Raw genomic sequence first — 18,751 nt, 5'->3', positions numbered from 1 at the left:
GTCTGTCTCTCTCTCTCTCTCTCACACACACACACAGAATTTTTCCAACAGCCGGGGCTGGGCCAGGCCATAGCCTGGAGCCAGGAACCCCATCCCAGTATCCCACATGGGTAGCAGGGACCCAAGCCCTTGGGCCATCACCTGCTGTCCTCCAGGCACATTAGCAGGGAGCTGGGTGGTGGGACCCCAAGTGATGGCTCAGTTTACCATGCACAACGCCCTTCTTTTCTAAGTGGCCGCATCCCATTGCATTATGTGGAGGTATCACAGTTTATTTAACCATTCCCCTGCTGAATGCTGGGGGTTTCCAGTCTGTTGCAGTGTTGCTGTCAATACCATGGCATGGATGTCGACTCCTGGGTCAAGAGGCCGCTGAGTTGGAAATGTGATAGTTGACCCGAAATTCCAAGTCAGGCCATTTGCACTCCCACCAGCAAGGTGGAAGTGGACCTGTTCTGTTCAGGGCTTTTCTTTCTTTTTAAAGATTTATTAATTTGAGAGGCAGAGTTAGAAAGAGAGAGAGAAAGGAGAGACATCCATCCAGTGGTTCACTCTCCAAATGGCCACCAGAGCCATAGCCGGGCCAATCCAAAACCAGGAGCTAGGAGCTTCCTCTGGGTCTCCCACGTGGGTGCAGGGGCCCAAGCACTTCGGCTGCTCTCCACTGCTTTCCCAGGCCATCAGGAGGGAGCTGGATTGGAAGTACAGCAACCGGGATTCAAACCAACACCCACATGGGACGCTGGTGCTGCAGGCAGAGGACCAACTGCTATGCCACACCCCCCAGGGCTTTTCTAAAGGGGTAGTCACCGTGTCCCTGAGCCAGCTCAGGGCGCCCTGGCCACTGCACTAGCATGGCGAAAGCCAGCCTCAAGAGGGAGAATTCACGTTGATCCAGAGAGGGTGGGATGGGGGTGGTGTGGGCTAGGGGAGGACCCACAGATGAGAAGTGCCGTCGGCAGGCCTGGGCAGGGTGAGGGGCCCGTGTCACAGGGCAGGAGCAGGGGGCTGTGCCTGCACCAAGGACTGCAGAGCCTGGTCCTTGTCAAGCTTTGCGTCGGTTGCGTCTGTTCTACCCCCATGTACCTGGCAAATGGGCAACATCTCCCCGCCAATCTGAGAGAAAGCAGGCTCACGTCATCCATCAGTTTATTACCGAAATTTATTTCTATCCCATCTCTGCCCAAAAAGCATTGGATGCTGCCATGGTCGCTCTGGCTGCTGGCTGTAAGGGGCAGGAAACAGTCCCACCAGGCACACAGGACCACACCTGCCCCAGCTGCCTGGCCCCGAGCAGACCGAGAGCTGCACAAGCGCAGGACCCTTTCGGTGGCAGGCGGTACGTGCCCCCCTCAGAAACGCTCGAAGAGACGGGTGAATGCTATCCTTTGCAGCACCAAGGCGAGGCTGTAGCGTTGCGATCTGTAAGCACTCGACTGTAGATCATCTCATTTAAACGTTCAGAACAGGCTTCCAAGGCCAACAACAGCCAGGCTGCTCATCTCTGAGCAGCTGGGGCGCCAAGGTCGAGGTAGGGTTTCGGGGAGGGCGTACAGGCAGCTTAGTGGGACAAGCTTGACTGGCCGTGGGTTTCACTACTTCCCTAGTGGGCGGGGGAGGGGGGAGGGCCAGATTCACAGAAGCTACCCTGAAGCTGTAAGGAGAGACCAAGAATCTGGTGTCAGAAGGCGCCCTGCGCAGTTTGGGCCTTGGCTGGCTGCCCGAGGACAGAGGGGTGGGACGGTGGGAACTTGCCAGGAAGCTGAGGTCCCGCTCTGCACTGCACTAGGGAATGGTTTAGTGGCCAAGCAGGCCAAAGCCAGCCCCAAGTTCTGCTCCTCGGGGCCACCGCTGCCCAGATATGCAACCTCAGGGCGGGTGTGACCCTGGAGTTTTTGGGCAGCTTGTAGCAAAAGTAGCCATCTGGCCGTGAGCCATACCCACAAGAAGCTGAGTCCCTCCCTGGCCCCTGCGCTGCCGGGAGTCACTGCTACTTCTTCCAGGCTGGCCTCCCAGCAGCCGCCACCGCCCCTGAAAGATGGCCACAGGGTAAGTTCAAAATGCTTAGCTGGCTGGGACAGTGTAGCACTGGCACCTCCTCCTCCCACATCCTACAGAGCAGAGCTCCGTGGACACGGCAGGGGAGGGTTCGGTGGGAAGCACTGTGGACACACTAAGGTAGGAGTAGGTGAGGAGGGCCAGTGCATCCCTATGGCTCCCCAGCCCTGGGGCGCCGGCCCAGCCTAAGGGCCCTTCTCCTGTGCCTTTCCAGGTCTCTTAGATGCCTGGAGGTCATTCACAGCTTCGGGGCCCTAGGCTCACTTCACTTTGGCAGCCTGGTGGGGCCGGTCCCGCCGCCTTCTTGAGCGTCCCTGTTCTTTCTCAGATTACTTTCACATCGTATCTTGCATTAACTGCTCCCTATTGCTTCTGACTTGTTGGTTTTGTGGCTTCCCCAGCTGAGAGCTGTGTGTGCGTGCACGTCTGGTCCCTCCCATCTCCTTCGGAGCCAAGTGTTCACAGTGTAGAGGGAGGCTTGCACAGGGCAGGTGCACAGGGCAGGGGTAGCAGGAGACGGCTGCGCAGGCTGGGTGCTTCTTGTGGGATGGACCACAGGCACTCTGCCTCTCTGCCCCATCAGGCATCTCATTGGAGGAGGGGTGAGGAGGCGCAATTTAGACATCAGGACTATGGGAATGGAGCAGGGAGCGGGAAGGGAGGCTGTCTGGAGGGTGGGCTGGGGGAGGGCTCCTTGTCCCAGGGTCCAGAGGAGCAGGACGGAAACAGGAGTGTTGGGGGGGTCAGTTGCAGTCTGCGGAGGTGGGCCCTAGCGGGGGTCTGCGCTCCCAGGCCTCTGGCTGGGGGCCTCGACAACTTGAGGCTGCAGAGTACAGGCTTAGGGAGGGTGTGAACCAAGGGAGAGAATGGAACACAGGGTCTCTTGTGGACTTCCGCATTGACCCACACGCAGTCCACAGATGGTGGCAGGCTCTGGTGCTCTGGCCGGAGGCAGGCAGCCCGAGAGCAAGGTCAAGGGTGCACGGGAGCAATCGCAGCCTCCCTGAGTCCTGCAGCTGGGCCCAGGCTCTATCGTCAGCATGGGAGCCACGGGAGCCACCCTTCGTGTCCTGGGGCTCAGTCCCCATCCAAGTCTCCCCATCTGAGCGCCAGCCCTGGCTCTGAGGCTTGGCAGCAACCAGACCTACAGAGCCATGCTCAGAACTTGTGCTGGTGGCTCCGGGGGTCTTTGGGCTTCCCTCCCAGAGGTGAGGCCGACGCCAGCGGGGCATCCAGGGCCTGTCTCCGGATGAGCTCTGCGTAGAGCCCGCCTTTCTTCAGGAGCTCTTCATGGGTCCCAGCCTGAAAGACGGGAGGGAGGGGCAGAAGGTCACCCCAACAGCACCGAGTTCAGAGCCCTGGGAGGGCTGCGCTCCATCAGCCGCTGGGCTCTCAGTCTCTTGAGCCAGTGTCCGTTTGGCAGACACTCTGGGAAGCGTCCAAGCAGGAAAGAACTGCCATTGGCACAGTGTGGTAGTGCCACCATCCTGCCTACTGCACTTTGAGAGAACATCTACTTCTTCCCATCTGCCCTGCAGAACCCAGAGCTGCAACTCAGAACCCAGAGCCCCTGTGGCTGGAGGCTGGGGTCAAGCCCAGTGTCTGAGGTGCTGCTCCTCCCTGGTCGCTTGTCAGGGTTCCTGGTGCTGCCGCATAGGCACCGCAGCCCCTGGGCGGCCAGCTCCGCTCCGGGCCCCAGCCCCACGTACTTTTGTCCTGGGGCCTGGGAGCCGATGGTGTAGCTCTCCTACCCCAGGAGAAAGAAGAAACCAAGGCCCCGAGAACCCGGGGCTAGCCCTGAGGCCAGGCTGGACGCTCCCAGAGCTCAGCTGAGCTGCCTGTTCCACTGCTCATGCCGAAACCCTCCAGAACCCAGACCTGGACTGACCTCCCAGACACGGCCCTTGGCCATGACGACGATGCGGTGGGCCGCACGTACAGTGCTGAGCCTGTGGGCAATGACCAGCACGGTGCGGCCAGCGCTGGCCCGGTCCAGCGCCTCCTGCACCACCCTCTCGGACTCTGCGTCCAGTGCACTGGTGGCCTCGTCCAGGATCAGCACCGTGGGCTGCTTGATGAGGGCACGGGCGATGGCCAGGCGCTGCTTCTGGCCACCAGACAGGGTTGTGCCCCGCTCACCTGAGGAGGAAGGGGATAGGACAGGGGTCTGAAGGGATCATAAGGGCTGCCAAGGGGCACAGATCCTTCCCGAGTGCCCACAGGTCCTGCATCTCTGGGGGTGGGGCGACGCCCATCAGTCCCCAGTCCCAGACCTGCGCAAGTCAGGGCACAACTCACACAACACAGTGTGTCACCAATTGCCCTTGCCACGGCTGACCTCAGAGCCAGCACGGCTGCTCCCTGCCCTGTGCCTGCAGCCCCAGCCACCTTCCTGGCCTCCTAGGTCTCCACTGGGAAAAGTACTGGCCTGCACCCAGCCATGGGCTCCCACAGCGCAGTGACCCCAGGTATGGTGGGATGTGAAGCCCACCACGCAGGACAGCAGACCATAATAGCCTGGGAGCCACAAAAGAACCTCAAGGCGATGCCAGGGTCACAGGCCAGTGACAGGGGGTAGGGGGCAGCCCTGGGAAGCCCCTGATGAGCAGGGAGTGAGCTGGGATCAGAGGTACAAGGAGAATGCAACTTAAGAGAGGTGTGGCCGAGCTCCCCGGCCAGGCAGGAGCGTGCAGAACCAGAGCAGTGTGAACACACGTGGGCTGTGACCCCCACCCCATCCCCACAGAGCCCCATCTCTAGTCTCTCCTGGCCAGAGCTGTGGTCCGCCCTGAATGATCAGCGTCTCTCCCCAGCTGCCGCTGCTCCCTCAGTCTCAGGGAACCACCCACTGCTTGCGCCGTACCCGTCTCCCCTGTCTCCCCTCTCAGGCCTTGCAGACCGGGCAGGGCTCCGTCCCTGGAACTCACCCACAATGGTGTGGTAGCCCTCGGGGAAGCTGCTGATGAACTCATGGGCGTTGGCCTCCCGCGCGGCCGCATACACCTCTTCATCAGAAGCATCCAGCTTCCCAAAACGGATGTTCTCCATGATGGATGTTCCAAACAGGACTGGCTCCTGGGGTGGGAGTGGGGGGGCATAGAGATGAGCCCACAGGAAACGTTCCCTCGAGGGGCTGCCTTGCACAGCAGGCGATCCCCACCCCGGGCTGGATCAAAGTAAGACCCCCTGCAGGGATCCTAGGGAGAATCCGAAGTCTAAAGTCAGAGAACGGCAGAGACACAGCGTGACCCCTGATAGGGAAGGAGAGGTGACCTCTCACCAAGGGCCTAGATTCCTCAGGAGGAGGGCAGGCGAGGAGGCGGCCGGGACGGCAAGGCCAGCTGGCCCAACAGAGCCATGGAGGAGGGTTTGGTGCGTGGCCATCCCTTGAGCCGTAACCGTGACCTCTACTCCAGGGTGCACAGAGGGAAGAGGGGCCCCTTGCAAGGAGACGGAAAGGGGGCTGGAGGCTCGGTGCTGCAGGCTGGGCCCTGGGTGGACAGTGGTCACCAGCAGTCCTGGCCCCACAGCTGTGGGCTTCTCTCGACTTTCTGGATGCCATAGCCTTCAAAGAGAACCCCAGGGATCCTAAAGCACCCAGCTGCCAAAACTGCTGTAACAGAAAAAAGCGTTCTTGCCCTTGGAGCTACAGCTGGCCCGAGACGGGGCCTCCAACCCCGACAGCAGCCAGGAGCGGTGAGGAAGGCCAGAGGCCTGCTGAGAGCAGCAGGACAGGGCTGGGAAGGACGGACAAGGCCCCTGGGGACTGAGAAGAGCAAGGCCCGGGGGAAGGAGGTGGGTGAGGGCAGCCCTGCCCCATGTGCCACGGGCCTTGGGCCACGTACCTGGCTGATGAAGCCGACAACCTGGCCCCGGAGCCAGGAGGGATCCAGCGTGCGCAGGTCCCTCCCGTCCAGCATCACCATGCCGGCCGTGGGGTCGTAGAAGCGCTCCAGCAGGGAAGCCACAGTGGTCTTTCCTGGAGAGTTGTGTGAGGGAGGCAGGGTTTTGGGGACCGCCCCAGGGAAGACAGTACCCCCACCCCCACCCCCCCTCCACCCCCAGCCCTGGCTCACGTTCCAGCCTTGCTGAGTGGCTATCTGAGGAAAGCGAGCCAGAGGGTAGGGGGCTCCCCCTTACCTCCCCCAGACTGGCCCACGAGGGCCACGATCTTGCCGGGGGGCAGCGTCAGGGTGAAGTCTCTGAGCACTTCGAAGCCGGGACGGCAGGGGTAACTGGAGGAGCCAAGAGACCCCGCGCCCCCAGTCAGACGAGGCTTCTGGGCCCTCATGGACCTCGTCCCTCCGAGGTAGTTCCTTTATGGGGCGGGGGGCAGGAGGCCACTCTCCCCACCCAGCTCCCTTCCAGTCCTCAGCCCACAAAGGCCCAGCCCCGCCCCGCTCACAGACGCTGACCTGAAGCAGACATTCTGAAACGTGACGGAGCCGCGCAGCTGCTCCCTGGGGATGCTGCAGCCCCCAGACAGCGGGATGCAGGGGTGCAGGGCCATGTACTCAAAGACACGGGTGCCTGCACTGAGCCCTCGCACCACCTGGGGGAGGGAAGTCAAAGTGGGAAGTGAGGAGGAAGCGGGGGCTCCTAGGGACGTGAGCCGCTGGGTGCTGGCGGGGGGAACTCACAGCACTTTCTGAGCCCCCATTGGGGCCGGGCTGTGGCCCTGGGGCTCGGTTACCCACTGCTCCTCCTGCTGTCTCACAGCCAGTCACAGCCAGCGCCCTCACCTTCACACAACCCCTGCTTACCTGACCAAACAGGATAGAGATGTTGGCCATGGACCTGTGGGGTAGAGGAGGTGACAAGAGGCAGTGAGAAGGGGAGGGACCCCGCGCTGCAGGAGACAGGTGACTGCAGACTGTAGGCTACAGCCACGACTCAGCCTCAGCCCCTCACCGACTGCAGAATGACACCTGCCCTTCGGTCGACCCCGGACCCCGGAGGAGGACAAGGATGTGGCTGGAAGACCCGAGACCTTGGCAGGTGCCCTCCGCTCACCTGTGCAGGGGTGACATCATGCACAGTTAACCCCATGACCCTCCCACTTCAGCCCTGGTGATGCAGACGCGGTGTTGTCCACAGGGCTCCGGCCTGGGAGCTAGCAGAAGCAGCTAGGCCTAGCAGGGTGTTGTCCGGCATTGGCTAGACTCTTGGGGAAGCGATGGCTTACGCTCAAATTAAAGTGAAAAACACGGGTGTCGCATCATTTCAGGGAAAGAAAACAAGGGCTGCAAGGAACGCTGGAGACCCCAAAACAAAAGTCTGCAAGCACGTTCACCGTGGCCTGCCCTGGAGGTGTGTGTTAAGTGCATGCAATGGGTGTGTATGTGTGTTTATCTGTCTAGACAGTGGGTCATCTCCCTGGTCACAGCAGGGCTGGGGATGTGGTTGATCAGCCGCTGCGAGGCTTGGGAGGGAGATGAGTCAACCAGGTCTTAGTCACTGGTCACCGACTGGCCTGGCCACCCCGACAGTGTCTGCCTGCCACTGTACGCGGGGTCCTCTCTCTTTAAGAGGAGGAAACACTGGTTCCCACATCCTTGGCCTGCAGGACTCACTTCTTCCAGCACCGGGGTCGGGTTGGGGGTGGTGGGAAGAGCCCTGGAGCCTGCAAGGAAATGGCTGTGGCAGCTCAGAGCCCTGAGCACTTGCCCTGGGACGGGAGGGGGCCGGCAGGCAGAGAAGGGCCACGCCAGCGAGATCTCTCTTGCTGAGAAGGGGAACGTTCTCGTAGATCTGGAAGCCATTAGGGGCTGGCAAAGGGGCCAGGCAGCGGCTGAAATCCAAGATGCACATGACGCATCTGTGTGTGAGACCCTGCTCAGAGAGCCCTCCCGAGGTGGGGCCCGGCCCTGAATCCTGATGAGGCAGCCCGGCCCCTGCGCTGTGGACAAGAATAAACACTCAGAAGGGGGTCCACAGGGTGAGGCTGCCTCCAGCGGGGCAGGGCTGTCCTGCCCCTTCCTCCTCCGGCCTCAGCTGGCTGGCCCCCAGCACTGACCATGTCCCCTGCGCTGACCTGTGGTTCTCTGGGCACTCCTGCATCTGAAAGGTGCTGATAAGCAGCTAATGGGGTGTAGAGGGGCAAGCAGGGCCTGTCCTCAGGCCATAAAGGGAAGACAGGGCCTGAGGCAGCAGGCCCAAGGCTGCTCAAGGAACCAATGATTCCCCAGGACCAGAAAGCTCTCCCTGCTCAGAGAGGCTGGAGCTCAGAAAGTGGGCCAGCTCCAGGGGTAGGGAGGGTGAGGGCCTCAGAGGGGACATCCAAGTCCCTTCTTGACCAAAGTCCGAGCACCTGGATCCCCGAGCTACCCGGGAATAGTTTCTGGGCCAGAAGAGGGAGGAGGAGGCTGCCTGGGATGGGCGGATCCACCCATGTCCTCATCAAGGAGCACCCAGCAGAAACAGGGCGAGGATGCTGTTCCTGTAGCTGCACAAGGGAGCGCAATCCTGGCTCTGGGCCGGTCAAGGGCATTCCTCTGTCTTGGTGAGCAAGGGCATGTCCTACCTGCCCTCACAGGGCTAGTCCCACGTTACGTGGCCATTAAGCCCAACGGGGAAGAACTGCCCTTCACTGGCGGTGAGCAGGGAGGCGGGGCAGGGCCATGTGCGGCAGGGGTCAGCAGTGTCACCTCCAGGGGGACAGCAGACCAGTGGGCAGGGGGCAGGCACGAAGCAATGTCGTTTTCCTGACGCGGCTGCTAGTAGCACTGGTCTTCACTCTTTAATTATTTATTACGGCACTTTCACTCTTTAATTATTTATCCTAACATATATTTATGTTGTAGTATTTTGATATACTTGGGGTGTGCATAGGGGGAGCAAAGCTGGAAAACAGTAGGAACTGCTAGTGTTGAGCTTGGAACAGGAAGGGGAGGTGGTGGTGTCTGGGCTGAGCTATGGCAAAGGCAGCTGAGGGCCCTGGCTGCCCCGGATCAGAGATGAGGCCTGGCAGAGCAGGTAGTCTTGGCCCAGTGAACAAGAGTAAGCTACAACGGTGGGATTTTCAGGGGCGAGGGTCCACCTCTCATCCCTGGAAATGGTCAGGCAGCAGGTGAGGGGGCAGCTCTTAAAGCCTGACAAGTGGGCCAGCATTGTGGCACAGCAGGTTAAGCCACTGCCTGGGCATCGTAAATTAGAGCACCAGTTGGAGTCCCGACTGCCCCACTTATGATACAGCTTCCTGCTAATGTGCCTGGGGAGGCAGCAGGAGATGGCCCAAGTATTTGGGAGACCTGGATAGAGTTCCAGGCTCCTGGCTTCTGCCTGGCCCAGTCCCAGCCCCAGCCCCAGCCCAAGCTGTTGCAGTCATTTGGGGAATGAACTAGCAGATGGAAGATCTCTATATCTCTCCCTCCCTCTGCCTTTTAAATAAATAACTAAATAGATAAATAAATAATAAAATAAAATAAAAAAGGGGAATATGGCATATTAAAAAAAAAAAGGTTTGACAAGGACAGTGCACGCATACACGGATGCTCTTGGGCCTTAGAGGAAGGAAAGTCTGACCCTTGAAGTGGAGGAACTTGGAGAAGAGACAGGAGGACAAGCAGCATGTGACTCCCAGGGTATGAGCGCCCTAGAGTGGTCAAACTCACAGAGTACAGGGGTGGCAGCCAGGGGCTGCGGGGGGAGGGGGTGGGACCAGCGTTCACTGGGGACGGCTGTACTTTTGTGGGATGCAAAGGGTTCTGGAGGGGGACGGTGGTGCCGGCTGCACAACGTTGGGCTCCTTATGCTACTCAAGTGTCCCCTGAAAAACGGCCAGAATGGTAAATTTTACCACAATTAAAAAAAAAAAAAAAAAAAAAAAAGGCCTGTCAAGGAAACTTGTGGGCTGTCTGGAAGATGATGACTACATTCCTGAGCGTGTGGCTCAGTGACTCAGCCTGGGGCTTGGTCGAAGTCCTGAGGGGCTCTCTCCCCAATTCCTGTGCTCCCCTGGGGCAGCAGGGCAGGACTGGGGCCGGGCAGCAGTCCCCTAACTCAGCAGGGCTCTGGAGGGTAACAGGGGGCTCCACTTACCTCTGCACCGTCTGAGAGGCCACCAGGAAGGACATGAGGTCTCCCCCTGTCAGCTGCTGTCCAGCCACTAGGGAGCCCCCAATAAACAGGGTGCCCAGGACCATACCTGCAAGGGGACAGGGACGTGGGTGAGGGAAGAAGCGGTGACAGCCGAGGAAAGAGCCCTGGCCTCTGTTGGTCTGCAGTCCCAGGCCTGCTCTGCCACCAGCCACCGGCGAGTTCTGGCGAGTTCTTGAATGGTCTCAGCCTTGGTTTCCTCATTTAAGAAGCACCTGCCTGGCTTCCTGCTGAGCACAGCTGCAGCGTTGCCCGTACAGCCAGGGCGCCTGGCAGTGTCTGAGGGGCTGTGGTGGGTGGAGAGCCGCCCCTCACCTGTCTTCTCCCCAGCCCGTGAACCCGGGGCCTCCCAGGCAAGGACTCGCTCACTCACAGTTGAACGCGATGTTGGAAAGCCCTTGGAACAAGGCGATGCCCCTGCCCAGCTCCTCTGCCTTGCAGCGGCACGCGTCCAGCTCTGCTCCATAGCGTCTGGGGAGACAGAGGCCGGCCCCGTGATCAGGAAGCGGCTGGGCTGGTGTGCAGGGCGGTGGGGAGTGTGGAGCACGCGTCCCCACTCTGTACTTCGTCCCTCCCAGGACTCACTCCTCTTCCCGCTGCTCCATGGCGAAGGCCCGCACAGTCCGAACATTGCCCAAGGCCTCATCTGCTACACCTGTTGCTCTGGCAATCTGCAAGGAGCCCAGGAAACAGGGGGCCAGGATGGAGACAGGAGTAGTGACGGGGGTGGGGGAAGGGCTGGGCAGAGGTAAGGGAGGGGACACGGAAGACAGCCCAAAACTCCAGTACCTGCTCCTGACACTGGCGAGACAACTTCCGGAGACCCGAGCCCATCAGGGTGCCCACTCCCATCAGGGCAGGTGTGGCTACCATCAGCAGCAGTGTGAGGCGTGGGGACAGCATGGACAGGGACACCAGGCAGCCAGCCACCTGGGTGCAGCTGCGCAGCCCCTGGGCAGGAGGAAAAGGACATGGGGACTCTGCCGAGGGTCAGCTGGCTACAGCCCTGCATTCACAGGCGCAGGCCACAAGTCTGTATCCTGGAGGCCAAGCGGCAGTCACGGGTCACAATGTGACCTCTTCTTGGCCAGCTAGGGTCCAACCACCAGCAGGCACAAAGTGGCTGAGAATGGGGACCACAGCATCATTCCCCTGGGCAACCCCAAGTTTGCTGCCCTTTCTCTGCTAGAAATTGAACCTACAGGAACCGAGGCGGGGATCACACACAGTGGCCACTTGGAGCAGGGTCTGGCGGAACCAGTGGCCTCGGCGATGGTGGGGGTGGATGAGGGGAGGACGCCAGACGACAGAGCCACGGCATGAGCTCAACACTTGTAGGCAATCCAGGCACTCAGGGGACGAGGCAGGCCAAGTGGGTCCGCTTGTGCCGGGAAAGGCTGGTCTGAGGGCTTGGGAAGGCCTCACAGAGGTGGCATCCTGCCCTGAACCCGAATGCTACCTTAGCACCTCCCTCCCATGAGCATCCAAGCTCCCTCACCCACCTCCTTCACAGGCTGGGCCTTGGCTCTGGGCCCGATGTCAGAGCCAGGCCAGGGCAGGGCAGGGCTGCGTGCACACCTATCGGGGAGGCTCAGGGCCACTAACCTGGGAGATGACAAGCTTGAAGGATGACTTGAACTCCTGCACGTCAGTCGTCAATCGGCTCACCAGCTGCCCTGTCTTTTTAGCATCAAAGAAAGCAATGTCTTGCCTGGGGGTGGGATATGGGAGCAGCGGGTAGATGAGAAAAGGGAGACGCTACTTCAGGGTGAAGCCCAACCCCCAGATCCTCCCGAAGACCCCTTCTGGGGCTCATCAGTCACCCCTGCCCTGCACCCTGCAGCTGGCAGTACCGGAGCAGAGAGCTGAAGAGAGCCCTCCTCATGTCCACAGCCATACGCTCACCAATGTGGGACAGCAGCACCAGGTACCCGAAAGTCAGCAGTCCCTGTGAGAGAGGCCAGCGCAGTCAGGGGCAGCCGGGCGGCTCCTCCCTCACGGGCCCGCAGGCCCTCCCACCCCGCCATACCTGGATGCCGTAGAGGACGAGCAAGCGGGTGCCGAGACTCCGGGACTCCGTCACGAAGCTCCCCACGTGCTCCCTCGTGTACTTGGCCACGATCTCCACCAGCTGGCCCAGGAGCAGGGGGATCTGAACATTCACCAGTGCTGCACCCAGTGCCAGCTGGAGTGGGGGTGGGGCACACGTTTCAAGAAGGGGAGCCTCCTCTTCCCCTCCCCCAGTCCTGACCCCGCCCTTCCTCTCCCACTACTGAGCCTTTTTTTTTTTTGTCCACAGTGTGGCTGCTCACGTGGACACACCAGCCCAGGTGGACCCCGACACCCTGCAAAGCCGGCTGTCCTGTGTAGATTCTTCCGGTATCCCTCGCACCCCAGCCCTGGGGCCCACCCTTGCTACTCCCACAAGGTCTCCCCTGAGGCATGGCGAGGCAGGAACGTGGCCCTTCCCTGTCCCCAGTGTGGACAAGTGGAGAAAGCCTCACCACAATGGCTGCCCCCAGGACCAGCAGGTGGGGGCGCAGGAAGTGCCAGAAGAGCTTCCAGTTAAAGCTGGACTCCACAACACGGGGCGTGCAGCGGGCAGGAGGGGCCTCTTCCGCCTCACACAGAGCCACAAGGCAGAGGCGTGGACGCTTGCTCAGCAACATGGGCCCCAGCAGGGCTCCCCCGACCCAGCACCAGGCAGGGGGGCTCCGGCTGGGTGCTGGCGGGGCTCGAGGGAGGTAGGCCCGGAGCTGGAACCGCAGCCGGGCCAGCGCCCTGAGGAGGGAGGAGCCATGGCAGCCATCAGAGCACCTGCAGGGAGAGAATGGTGTTGATGGCTGGAGGCCCTGGCTGTTCTTCAACTGACCCGGGCACCACCCGAGCTCTGGCTGAGCCTTCTAGACAGTGGCGCTTCTTCCTCTTCTTCTTTTAAAGGTTTATGTATTTCAGGGCCGGCGCTGTGGCATAGCGGGTTAACACCCTGGCCTGAAGCGCCGGCATCCCATATGGGCACAGGTTCATGTCCTGGCTGCTCCACTTCTAATCCAGCTCTCCGCTATGACCTGGGAAAGCAGTAGAAGATGGCCCAAGTCCTTGAGCCCCTGCACCCATGTGCGAGACCCAAAAGAAGCTCCTGGCTCCTGGCTTTGAATCGGCCCAGTTCCAGTCATTGCAGCCAACTGGGGAGTGAACCAGCAGATGGAAGACCTCTCTCTGCCTGTGTTTCTCTCTCTGTGCAACTTTTTCAAGTAAATAAATAAATAAATCTTAAAAAAAAAGGGGGGGGGGGTTTATGTATTTGAAAGGCACAGCAACAGAGAGAGAGAGAGAGAGAGAGAGAGAGAGAGAGATCTTCTTCCACCTGCTAGGTCACTCCCCAAATGGCTGCAACAGTTAGGAGGTCTGGACCAGGCTGCAGCCCAGGGCCAGGAACTTCATCCTGGTCTCAGATGTGGGCAGGCAGGGGTCCACTTACTTAGGCCATCTTCTGCTTCCTTCCCAGGCAAGGAACTGGATCTGAACTGGAGCAGCCAGGACTCAGGCCGGCTCTCTCTCTTATGGCGCCAGTGTGGCAGGTGGTGGTTTAGCCCACGGCACCACAACCCTGATCTTGGCAATGCCTCATCTTCCAGGCCTTCCACCCTGGTTTTCTCAGGGCCGCTTTGCAGCAACTTCAGTATCCAAGACAAACACACACGTAAAGCTGCTGAGGAATGAGCGTGGGATCAAGTCTTCAACATGTCCTCCCCCCACGTCGTCTCTCAGCACCCAGCCGAGCAGGCAGAGGCACCAAGCGCCAGGGCCAGCGATGGTCCCCAGTCTGTGCACGCCAGAGCCGGAGGGCATGCTGGCAGGGAGCTGGCCCACGGGCACTCCTTTGACAGGTAGGCAGAGGGCCTCTGGGAGTGAGGCTCCCGTTCCTCCTCTGTCCTGGCAACGGGCTTGCAGAGTTCACGGTTGGGTGCACTTGACCCTGACCTGCCTAGAAGGGAGAGGCTGCTGTTCTCTACCAGCTGCCCCAGGAACAAGGGGGCCTGCACATTTTCACTTACCTGATGGGAAAAAAACTGCATGGAGCTGAGACAGCGGAAATAACCTGTCTCCAGGCAGTAGAACTGGGATGAACGGGCAGCTGTGCTGTCCAACGCAGGGAGTATGGAGGTGGCCAAGACCTCCCTCATGGAGGTCAGGCTCGGGAGAGTTAGAGGGGAAATGCAGGCACTCCCCATGTGTGTCCCAGGGAGCCAGGAAAGGCCTTCCAGACGCAGCCTGAAGGTGAACAGGATTGGGCAGGTGCAGGTGGGGAACGGAGTGGGAGAGAGTCCTAGGCAGCAAGAAAGGATGGCGGGAAAGTGCCACACAGGAGGGAGAGGAGACAGGAGGCTTGGGAGAGGGGCCCGTCAGTCCTGTCTTTAGAAAGCATCTGGGCTGTAGGGGACAACAGAGACCATTTGTGGCTTTCGGGCTGGGGTGTGACAATTATACTTGCATTCTGAAGACCACCGTGGAGGGGAACAGGTGTGTGTGGGAAGGAGGGAACAGGACCGGCTATGGAGAGGCCTGTTGGAAGCAGATGTTATATCAAGCCAGGAGGGTATGGTGGCATGCTCAATGATTCAAATAAGATTAATGATGAGGAAAAGCCTTTAAAAAAAAAAGGGCAAGCATGCTACAGTGGGTTAAGCTGTCAGCTGTCACTCTGTCACTTGGGATGCCTGCGCCCTATATCAGAGCACCTGGGTTCAAGCCCCCCCCTCCCCCCCATCACTCCCGGCCCTGTTTCCGATCCAGCTTCCTGCACATCCTGGGAGGCAGCAGATCATGGCTCAAGTACTCGGGTCCCTGCCACCCACATGGGAGATGCAGATGGAGTTTCTGGTTCCAGTTTTAGTCTGGCCCAGCCCTGCCTGTTGCAGGCATCTGGGGAGTGAACCAGCAGATGGAAGATCTCTCTGTTACCCTGCTTTTCAAATTCAATAAAAAAAAACAAACGTAAAAGAACAAAAGACTATGGCATGAGGTTTTCACACTCTTATTCCCAGACCCTTCTAACCGCAGACTTCAGTCTCACCCCTCCCTTGCTTTCGGGGAAGCCTGTGCCTCTGGCCCCCTCTACATGAAGCCTCACTCACCCCACTCTGCCTGGCTGGCTCCCGAGTCTTCTTTTCCACTGTGCTCTATGTCTATCCTGAGTTTACGCAGAGAAGCTCGCTCTGCTGTCTTGTGTTAACTGTGCCACCTTCCCAAAGGGCGGGAAGCTGAATCTTCTATCGCTAGCACGCAGCACGAACCTGGCAGTGGATGCTTAGCAAATGGTTATGTTTGTTGAGTGAATGCACGCTCTCGATACAGAACAGCCCGACTCTGCTACTGCAGTGTTTTGCAAATACTTAGACTTCTCGTGGCCAACAGTTAAGAAATACATTTTACACTGCAACCCAGTACATGTGCAAGACAGAACTGAAATGCCTCACAAAACAATTCCTTCCCTATTTAATTTCTATCACATTTACTTGTAAACGGTCCTGACCCATTACACTCATTTCCTGATTTGCTGAAATGTACTAAGGGATGCACCAACAATGGAACATTATTTGGTGTCTTTTCCTGGGTTTCTCTCCGGTTCAAGTAATAGCAACAGCCTGACCCTTCCCTAAGCACTGTTTTCAAACCTTTTAATAATTTACCATGGCCACGTTCCAGCTTCTCTCATCCCCTCCACACCAGGACTCTAAGCAGGGTTGGTCACTGCCAAGAACGGCTGGGTTACTTCCCAGCACCAGCCCTCACCCTCAGGACACAAACTGCGAGTCAACCCGCTTGGAGAGAGCCCTGCGGGGGCTCCCTGCAGGGCTGGAAGGGAATGAGCCCCGTCGCTCCGGGCATTTACGTTCAGGTTGGAGTTTCAGCGTCGCTGTTTCCCACCAGCCCCTCTCTCCTGTCCAGTGTTTTGTCAAGAACACACGTACGACTCATGAGGCTGACTATCCCTGCCGAGGAGCCATTTCTTTTCGGCTCACTTTTAAGCGAGGGAGCACCACCAGCATCGTATGTCTCCACACTAACTCAGCTTTTGTCCAAACCAAATCGGTTCCAAGAGGCAGGAGGACGGGGCGGGGAGCGGCGCCCCCGCGCGGGCAGTGCGGGCCGGGAGCGGTCACCAAGCTGGACAGTCCCGCCTTTCCAGCCGACTCAATGCTACAGACGTGCAGAGCCTCCTGCCGGGCCCCGAGCGTCGTAATAAATAATTGAGCCTGACTGCTCAGGGAGTGACATTCCACCTCCACGTCGGGCTAGCCTACAACTCCCAGCAGCCATTGCGCGTGTCCGTGGACTCCATCTCCCGGCAGGCCCCACGCCCTGCCGGCCGGTCAATGGCCCGCTCCGAGTAGCTTTTTTTTCTTTTACCTGCCAGTTGAGAATGTCTGGAAACGGAGGGGTAGTAGCGGTCTGCCTGGGAAAGGGCCGTTCCGAATACCGATCCGAAATAAGTGCACCAACATGCTGGGGAGAGAAAGATGAAGCCGCCGGCACCGGCAGTTCGACTCTCATCTCACTGAGAGCTCCATATTGGCTCCGGCCCCCATCCCGGCAACCTCTTCGCCCCGCGGCAATGATTGGCGGATAGATGCATCTATCTCATTGCAAGCCGTGATTGGAGAACACGTGGTCGGCCTTTCTCCTTTCGGAGCTGTGATTGGAGAGTATCGCCTGCCCTCCCGCCCCCAGCTCTGGGCGGGGCCGAGCCGGAATGGGCAGTGCTTTCCACCTGGTGCCCGGGTCGGTTCTGGTGACGTTTTGAGGGTGTGCAGGGCGCGTCCTCCTTCCACCCTGGGGTTTCCATAGTCACCCGCCGGCCTCTGACCTCGGGCCATCTTCCTGCGGGTACTGCAGGCGGTGTATAGATATCCTGGAGTCGCCAAGGAATGTACCGCTGTGGGGCCACGAATGAACAAAAGCCTGGGAGTTTTTTTTTTTTTCCCCAAAAACACTTGCACATGGTTTGCAACCCATTCCATTGTCCCAGACATGTCGGAAGCCCTGGGATGGCAGCCAGGTGGTGTATTTTTGAAAAAAGTCCTGCGGTGGATACCCCCGCCCTACTTCTCAACTACTGAGAACTGTTGGTGTGGAGGTCCTGTGGTTTATGAAGTTATGACCTCAGCCCTGTCACCGGACAGATGCCTTCCTCACCCATCACGACTACTTGCCCAAGGCGCCTACTGAACAGTGCTGGCTGCTACGCCTAGCACTTACTTCTTCCGTGTGCTTGTTTATTTGCATAGCTGCCTCCCTCACTGGACTGTGACTTAGTGATCTGGCTCCTTCCCTTCCAAACAGATGCCCACTGGGGCCGGGGGTAGGGGTGTGGATGGGAGGTTGTCAGCAGGTGAATCAGGAGTGGAACTAGGCAGTACAATGTGCCAGGATTGGGCTGAGGAGAGCCCACGCTCTGGAGAGGGCTCCTGATGTGAGCATGATGGAATATTCACGATACTAAGTGATATTGGCCGAGAGGGAAGAGAGACTAGACAAAGCCCCCCTCCCAGAACCCACCTTGACGTATTTCCCAGAAAGATCATGGCGATTCCCAGGCCCCCTTGCAACGTGAAGTTCCATTTTGCCACCTCCAGAATGGCAGGATCTCATTTCTATAGCTCTGCCTCCCCTTCAGTAACAACCAAATGCAAGTCCTGAGCTACTGTGTCCACTGGCCTCTCAGAAAGGAGGCAAGGAAGGAGGAAAGCAGGCACATGTGGACTTGAGTTCTGTGGGCAATTCCTTGAATTCCTGCACATTCCTCCAGTGGAGGATCTGGGAAGCACTGTGCCTGTCTCTCCATTCCTCGGATACCTGCTGTATCTGCCCTGGGCCTCACCCCCCCCCACCCCTCCGTGGCCCTGACACCTGGTGGCTGAGTCGGTATTCAAGGAATGGGTGGTGACTCAGGGCCTCAAGAATGGCGTTGGGCAAGCCACCACACCAGCTGCCCGGGCCTCTGCTGCCTGGCTGAGGCAACAGGGCGCTCCGATGGCTCATCCCTGGGTGCTCACATTATCCCTCCATCCAGGCAGCCCTGATGACCCTGGGGAGCCTCAGCGATTGGGCCAGGACTTGGAGGGTTGGAGATTAGAAAGTTAACATACCAGAACTTCCAAGGAGCCCTCTCCTTTTCTACCTCAATCTCCCCCCAACCACTCTTCAAATCCAAGAGAGCTGCCTTGTGCTTCACTTCCTTTTTCTCTTAGTACCCCCTCACCTGGCTGCAGAGTTACACAGTCTCCCCTCTTTCTCTCCTTAGCACCCTCAGATGAACAGATCATGTACCCATTTTCATTCTTTCCCTGTTGATCACCATGTGTGTGCGTTGGGGGGAAGGCAGATAACACTGTAGGAAGTGAAAGACTTAACATTTGGCCTCAAGATCCTGCAATACCTTAGGAGGATTTTGCATTCATCTGAGCTGCTGCTCGCTCCTTTTAAGCTACTGAAGGCCAGAAGATGGAGGCTATGTGTCTCGTCTTGTCTTGATGTGCTTGCCAACTCCTGCCTCTTAAACTGATGCCCCTCCCAGGCACGGAGGCAGGCC

At 59.0% G+C, this 18,751-nt stretch overlaps 1 protein-coding gene across 2 annotated transcripts; it reads right to left on the bottom strand.

The window, feature by feature from the left end:
- Positions 1-1,132: 1,132 nt before the first annotated feature.
- On the bottom strand, positions 1,133-16,758 carry ABCB8 (ATP binding cassette subfamily B member 8). Of its 2 annotated transcripts, XM_062192848.1 has the most exons (16): positions 16,570-16,758; positions 12,660-12,972; positions 12,185-12,340; positions 12,009-12,103; positions 11,761-11,866; positions 10,945-11,106; positions 10,741-10,826; positions 10,529-10,626; positions 10,099-10,204; positions 6,822-6,855; positions 6,474-6,610; positions 6,199-6,293; positions 5,904-6,037; positions 4,986-5,133; positions 3,947-4,197; positions 1,133-3,360 (listed from the first exon to the last, which is right to left on the bottom strand). In XM_062192848.1, the coding sequence occupies exons 1-16, from the start codon at positions 16,662-16,664 to the stop codon at positions 3,217-3,219; spliced, it is 2,160 nt and encodes a 719-aa protein (XP_062048832.1). In that variant the 5' UTR covers positions 16,665-16,758; the 3' UTR covers positions 1,133-3,216. The 2 variants fall into 2 exon arrangements, with proteins under 2 accessions (XP_062048832.1, XP_062048833.1); XM_062192849.1 differs by lacking the exon at positions 12,660-12,972 and having other exon boundaries at positions 16,570-16,728.
- Between the last annotated feature and the right edge of the window lie 1,993 nt (positions 16,759-18,751).

This window comes from Lepus europaeus, chromosome 5, assembly GCF_033115175.1.
Source record: "Lepus europaeus isolate LE1 chromosome 5, mLepTim1.pri, whole genome shotgun sequence".
NCBI classification, from domain to species: Eukaryota; Metazoa; Chordata; class Mammalia; order Lagomorpha; family Leporidae; genus Lepus; species Lepus europaeus.
The sequence above is the reverse complement of the archived record's forward strand: the minus strand, read 5'-3'. Positions and strand labels throughout refer to the sequence as shown.